The sequence below is a fragment of the Nansenia antarctica genome (assembly GCF_963989245.1).
Source record: "Nansenia antarctica genome assembly, chromosome: 1".
Taxonomy (NCBI): Eukaryota; Metazoa; Chordata; class Actinopteri; order Argentiniformes; family Microstomatidae; genus Nansenia; species Nansenia antarctica.
In genome coordinates, this window is record NC_137674.1 from 63,633,956 (window position 1) to 63,641,455 (window position 7,500).

General features: G+C 42.1%; 1 protein-coding gene across 1 annotated transcript in view; it reads left to right on the top strand.

Moving 5' to 3' along the window:
* Positions 1–3,088, top strand: part of ppp1r14c (protein phosphatase 1, regulatory (inhibitor) subunit 14C) — a gene marked incomplete at both ends in the record, with an annotated part of 18,939 nt that extends 15,851 nt beyond the window's left edge. Inside the window, 3 exons of the mRNA XM_080534024.1 lie at positions 927–1,010; positions 1,630–1,662; positions 3,014–3,088. Coding sequence (XP_080390150.1) covers positions 927–1,010; positions 1,630–1,662; positions 3,014–3,088 — 192 coding nt within the window. The remainder of the gene's footprint in view (positions 1–926; positions 1,011–1,629; positions 1,663–3,013) is intronic.
* Between the last annotated feature and the right edge of the window lie 4,412 nt (positions 3,089–7,500).

Here is a 7,500-nt window from a genome sequence, read left to right on the forward strand (position 1 = left end):
ATAATAAATAAAAAAAAAGGTTTATGGCTAAGGTAGTTGTGAAAGACTCAATAATAAACCAAACTGACACTGATGCATAATTATAACATAATTCAAGCAATTATGTTGTCAAACTATTACATAATATTTCTTAGCAGAAATACAGGATCTGACTGTCGCCATATCTGTCGCTCTGTTTACACACACACACACACACACACACACACACACACACACACACACACACACACACCTACATATTATACATTTCACATAATGCGGCTCTCAGATCCTGTAAATTAATATCGTCTAATCCCTCTCCACCCATTCTAATGATGGACCTGAATATCAACACAACCTTGCGGCAAAAAACACACACACACACACACACACACACATACACACCCACCCACCCACCCACGCACAACAAGCGTGCCTGGCGGTGGAGTTAAAGACACCAGAGTCTCATAGAGGCCTTTGATGTGGCGTTCCCCATCTCCAGTAGTGACAGAATGACAGAATGACATTTCCAAACATCCGCTCTGCTGAGGGGACAGCTTAGCTCTACAGCACCGGCATGTTAGTACTGTATGTTATGGTTGTTTGTATCTTGGATACCAAAATGCTAGCTCGATGAAAGTCTCAGACACCAAGAATAGAGGGTTTTCTCATTTCAGGGTGTCCTATCGCGTGTCTATGTGCGTGTGCGTGTGTGTGTGTGTGTGCGCGTGTGTGTCTGTGTGTGTGTGGGTGCGTTAGAGCCTGACAGCATTAGGTCACCCTGTGACAACCGCAAGGTCATTGGTATGCAGGACGGGTGGTCAGCCAAGTTGACAGCGGCATGCTCAGGCACAAACATGTGCGTGTGCGTGTGTGTGTGTGGCCGTGTGTTCATGCCCAAGGTTTTAGATCACTGACCAAGTGTGCATATGTGTGTGTTCTTACAGGAAGAGGAGATGCCAGAGGTGGAGATAGACATTGATGACTTGCTGGAAGTCAACAGTGAAGACGAAAGAGCCGTCAAACTGCAGGTATGTATGGGTGTGTATGTGTGTGTCGCGTATGCGTTTGCAAATGTGTGTGTGTGTGTGTGTGTGTGTGTGTGTGTGTTTGTGCGTATGAGCGTGCGTGCATGTGTGCATGCCTGAGTGTATGCATGTGGTTACATGTGTGCTTCTTCATTTTGATTTTGGCATTTACCTGTTCAGGTTCCAGGAGTGCAAGGTCTTTCATGTCTGTCCTGCTTTGCGTGTCAAAACACTCACAGTGAAAACTCCCAACTGGCATGAATGATGCATAGGCTTTAGCTTAGTGGGCTGTGTTCAAACCCTGGTCTGTTACATCCACACACTGTATACTGTATATGCAATACCTGTTAGGATATATCTTGTACAATCCCTCAGATTTCAGCTCCTGGGATTTATGTTTTAAATTGCACATGGTCCCTGTCAAATAAACCGGATGATATGAAAGTCAAATCAACCACTTAACTACGCCGTAACAATCTCCCTCCCATTGATTAAAAGACAGTCAGTGATTGATGATTTAATCACAACTCAACGTTATAGTTGACCTCTCTCTCTCTCTCTCTCTCTCTCTCTCTCTCTCTCTCTCTCTCTCTCTCTCTCTCTCTCTCTCTCTCTCTCTCAGGAATCCCTAACAGACTGCTATAAACCCACAGAGGTGAGTAAATATTTGTGTGTGTGTGTGTGTGTGTGTGTGTCTGTATGTCTGTCTGTCTATCATTAAGGCAGGATCAGTGAATTAATGTGTAGGACCCGCCAGTCAATAATTTTTGACCAGCGCTTTGTGTCATCATGGCCCCCAGATTCACTGCAGTGTTGCTTGTTTCAGTGTTGGCACATCTCGTCTCAGATGTGTGTGTGAGTGTGTGTGTGTGTGTGTGTGTGTGTGTGTGTGTGTGTGTGTGTGTGTGTGGTTAATGGAGGCCTCAATTCCCCATTACACACACACACACACACACACACACACACATTCACTCAACCCCGCCAGCCCTGGGGCAGTCAGACACTCACTCTCTGTTCTGCTGATATGATTCCATACTGACCTGAATACACACACACACACACACACATGTGCTGACAAACATAGAAAGATAGGGCTATCTAACACAAAAGAGGATCTTGATTTTTTTCACTGCGTCACTTAACCCAGTGACCTACAATTGCCAACACACATACACATAGACACACCATAAATGACATCAATCTGCATGTGTTTATCTCTCGGGTTTACTTGTTTGAATACTTGTTTAAGTGTGTGTGTGGGGGGTGGGGGACATTGAGTCTTTTGGTGGGACAGAATAAAGCTATTTTGTGATTAAAAAGTGCATTCACCTCTACACGGCAATCCCATCATGCCTGTACACTTCACTGCCATCTGTCAGCTGTGTGTGTGTGTGTGTGTGTGTGTGTGTGTGTGTGTGCGTGTGTGTGTGTGTGTGTGTTAGAGCCCGATGGCATTAGGTCACCCTGTGACTAGCGCAAAGTCATTGGTATGCAGGACGGGTGGTCAGCCAAGTTGACAGCGGTTGATGTGCATCATGCTCAGGCACACACACACACACACACACACACACACACACACACACACACACACAGTGGTTGTTTGTAATCCCTGGAGGGGAATGTGGGTGCTGCTATGAACAAAACTCACAGAGAGGTCTCACATTGGGACACATAACACAGTGGAGAGAGAGAGAGAGAGAGAGAGAGAGAGAGAGGATAATTGACCACTTCCACTGCTGTAGTCTCTGTTCAGTCTCTGTTAGTCTCTGAGTCCTTTCAAACTGACCGTCCAAATGTTCTGCATTAGCCTGTATGTATATATCTGACCACTCTTTTGTATGTCTTTCTCTCTTCTCTATCGATCTGTTTCACCATTCAGTTAGCTTCAAGAGGCTTTAGTTTAGGAAAAAAATAAATAAAATAAAAACAACCACCAATATCTAAATATCAACACTGTTATTACTGCTGATGATAGCAATACTCTCTGTCTATCTCTCCCTCTGCAGATCTTTGTCCGCGATCTGTTGGCGAGGATAAGAGGAATGAGAAAACTCAGCGCACCCACCAAGAAGGGCCTATAATGGCTGCCAGATAAAGGATACAACTCAACCGCAACTCATCTGCAACCCAACCGCAACACAACCGCAACTCAACCGCAGCCCTTCTCCATCCCAACCACAACTTGAGTGATATTCAAAACATATTTTAGTAGCCATAATGCAACATTACAACTCGCTATATAACTCAACACATAGGCACAGAGCTAGAGGACTACAACAAAACTACAACAAAACAGCACATTATACCGATACACTACTAACAGGCCATAATACAACATCATTCAGCTCAACACTTCACAGCCACATCTACAAATCATAACTGAACATTATCTGATCAAAACCATAGTACAACAAACCGTTCAACTCATCCCCCATTATAACCCAGCAGCCATAAAAAAATCAAACTCAGCAAAATTCCCTCAACGAACAAAAAACAATGTTTTTTATTAGTATTTACATGATTAATAACATGCTTCGGGAGCTGTATAAAACGTACACTCAACGCTTCATACATTGTTTTGTTTTTACGGACAGTTTTTTGATGTTACACAATTTCCTTCTTGCCTATGATATGCGGTCATGGAGCTTATCCATGTTTTACTTCTAGTCAGTTTCACTGCAGGTGAATGTCTTCTAGTCAGTTTCACTGCAGGTGAATGTCTTCTAGTCAGTTTCACTTCAGGTGAATGTCTTCTAGTCAGTTTCACTGCAGGTGAATGTCTTCTAGTCAGTTTCACTGCAGGTGAATGTCTTTGGTTTCCAGTTGTTTGCCCAGTTCCCAATAGACCACCCCTTCATTTTGTTAATCTGAGGAAACGGGATAGATATAAGCAATATGACGGGACGCTCTCTTAATATTGCCTACATCTATCTGGTCTTTTCAAAAATCTCTAAATACAGAATAAGTAGGGTATGGTAAAGGGGTTTTCAAATCGAGCAAAAGTTCTGCAGAACAAAAGCCATTTATCCACTGTTCTAGAAACATCCAGACTAAAGCAAGGCATGATGGGTTTTGTAGTTCTCCTCATAGTGGGGACTACGAGACCTGTATGATTGGCTGTCCTGAGCTTGTCATGTCACAAGACCTTCACTGTTCTTTGTCCTCAGCCATCTTCTGTTGGTTTACCTCTACTATAATAGAAAAGTTCAATTTAGCTCACCTGGTGCATTGAGCAGGCGGGATTTGCACCGTTTCAACCATTCCATTGGTCCTAAAGTGCGAAACCCACCCACAAGGTGCACAGAGTGAGCTGAATCGAATGCACCTAATAATCAGAAGGAGACATGTCACTTGATTCAGTCCTTCACAGTATGAGTTTGTGGCCAGCTCAAGCACAACATTGTCAAACTCCTAGAGTAGATGACATTTTGACTGTTTCTGGAAGAAAAAAAAAGTTATGTGGAGCTTGATTCTGTTATCTTTGTACAAGAAGTTCCAAGTCTGACATTTCCGAGTTTTACTTGTTTCCGAGCAGCACATTACCTCTTTATACCTGCCTCACCAGTTTGAGTAGACGTTGCCCTTAGGAACTAGATCGAGGATCAGCTTACTCTCCTCAAATCCTATCATCTATTAGTGGGGAAACAGTTAAACTGATCTATGGTAAATGTAGCCACGGGCAACTTCAGCCTTCTCCACCCAAATGCAGCAACCAATCAGGGCCCACGGCAGTAGGAAGCAGAAGAGTGCCATACCAGGGGTCACAGTTCATGTGTCATTGTTCCAAAGTCAAAGGCCATAGAAGCATTTATGTGAACGAACCTTGCGTGTGAATGTCCCATTTGTGCAATTTTTTTTATTTTCCAGGCGATGCTGAATCTTAGACGTTAAAAGTATAGGCTCTTAAAAGATATTCATAGGAATAAGTTATGGGAATAAGCTCAGATTTCTAAGGAGAAAATTTTTGTGTTATTTATTGTAGACCTCCTCTCCTCAACCAACTACTAAACTCAAAACCTGAAAGCTCTGGTACAATCAAAAACTCTGTAACGAGTTACGGCTCAATTCTATTTCAATGCAGACGGTCTTTGAATTAACTGAATTAGAATGGAACTGAGCCCCAACCCGGCTCTGTGATATAGAACTGATGCTGCCAAAGACAACAGCAGGGCAATGTTTAGTAACTTCCTTCTAGAGAAGCACTGGTCTTGCATGTTAACAACAGAGTAATCATTAACATAAATAAGAGTAGATATTATGAACTTATTAAACAAGCAAAAAAAACTTTTGTCATCTTTACCATCTCTCATGACTCTGTAGACCTTTTTACGTTGAAGCGACGCGACTATAGCGTCGGGAGAAACCAGGAATTAAAATGGTGCTGTTTTCGTTGGTCTTCTTCTCTGGTTTTGTAAGGGGTTTTAAAATGTTGGTTGACACCAGAGCCATTGAGTGTGTCTGCAAAGTCTGTCACTATTGATGAAGATGTTTAGGGGTGTGTCCCCGATAGTCTAACATGGCTTCTTCTCCTCGCCCACATTCCTTCATCTGCACTGATGTGATAAAACATGACAGGTGAAGATATATTTAGTCAGTATCAGCCATTTTGTTTCCACCTTACCTTTCCACCCTGGCTTTTTCAGGTCAATGATGAAGGCCGCTTAAAGGATGCCGCTTTAGACAATTGAGACGCACCCCAGGGTCTCCAGTGGTTAATGTCCAGGTACACATTGGTTATTCTCTTTTTTGGAGACTGGTCAGGCTGGCCTATTATGCTTTAGACGTTTTTATTTATTTATGAGATTTCGAGTACATGGAAAAAAGTATTTTGAAGAGTGTGTGTCGGAGAGCTTTATGTTTGCATGTTTTCAGTAGCATGACGAGGGGGAACATTTTGTTAGCCCTGGTGTTTTTATTTGAAAAGTTTTCCTTTTTTATACCTTATTATGAATAATACACTCCGATTTCTTTCTGCAGGAATTTTGTTGTTTTTCTGTACTTCCACAAGGAGCGTCGTTGTTTTTAAACTGTAACGTGTGTGTGTGTATGTGGTCTTGTTTTTGCTGATAATAAAGAGGCAGAATGACTGTTTGAAATGACTGTCCCTGCTGTGTTTTATTTAAAGTCTTGCACAGATACAATAGAAGAATGATGTACAGTTAGGTCCATATATATTTGGACATAGACAGAATTTTTGTTATTTGAGCTGTTTACCAAAACATCTTCAAGTTACAGTTACATAATGAATATGGGCTTAAAGTGCAGACTCTCAGCTTTAGGGTAAGGGTATTCACATCCAAATTGAAGGAAGGGTTTTGGAATTACAGCTCTTTAATATGTAGCTCCCTCTTTATCAAGGGACCAAAAGTAATTGGACAATTGAATCAAAAGCTGTTTCATGGGCCAGTGTGGGCTATTCCTTCATTATTTCTTCTTCTCAATTAGGCAGGTAAAAGGTCTGAGTTGATTGATGCATTTGCATTTGGAAGATGTTGCTGTATACGCACAACATGCAGTCAACGGAGCTCTCAATGCAAGGGAAACAGGCCATCCTTAGGCTGCAAAAACAACCAAAAAATCCATCAGAGAGATAGCGGGAACATTAGGAGTGGCCAAATTAACTATTTGGTACATTCTGAGAAAAAAAGAATGCACTGGTGAGCTCGGTACCACAAAAAGGTCTGAACGTCCATGGAAGACAAGAGTGGTCCATCCAGCCAAGTGAAGAACAGTCTTCAGGAGGTAGGCATGTCATTATCCAAGTGTACCATAAAGGGAAGACTTCACATGAACAAATACAGAGGGTTCACCACAAGGTGCAAGCCATTCATAAGCCTCAAGAATAGAAAGGCCAGATTACACTTTGCCAAAAAACATCTAAAAAAAAGCCAGCCCTGTTGTGGAAGAGCATTCTTTGGACAGATGAAACCTGTACCAGAATTATGGGAAGAAAAAAGTATGGAGAAGGCTTTGAATGGATCATGATCCGACGCATTCCACATCATCTGTAAAACACGGTGGAGCCAGTGTGATAGCATGGGCATGCTAACCCAGCATTTGGTGATGTCCATGGGTTCCAGACTTCAGGCAGTCATTGCCTGCAAAGGATTCTCAACAAAGTATTCAAAACTAACATTTTATTTATGATTATGTTAATTTGTCCAATTACGTTTGAGCTCCTGAAAATAGGGGACTGTGTATAAAAATGGTTGCAATTCCTAAATGTTTCATACAATATTTTTGTTCAACCCCTTGAATTAAAGCTGAAAGTCTGCACTTCAATTACATCTCAATTGTTTTATTTCAAATCCATTGTGGTGGCGTACAGAGCCAGAATTATGGAAATTGTGTCACTGTCCAAATATTTACAGACCTAACTGTATGTCAGTGTGCTTTATTTTCGACTTTGCTGATACTGTGGAGAGAGAGAGAGAGAGTGTGTGTGTGTGTGTGTGTGTGTGTGTGTGTGTGTGTGTGTGTGTGTGTGTGTGTG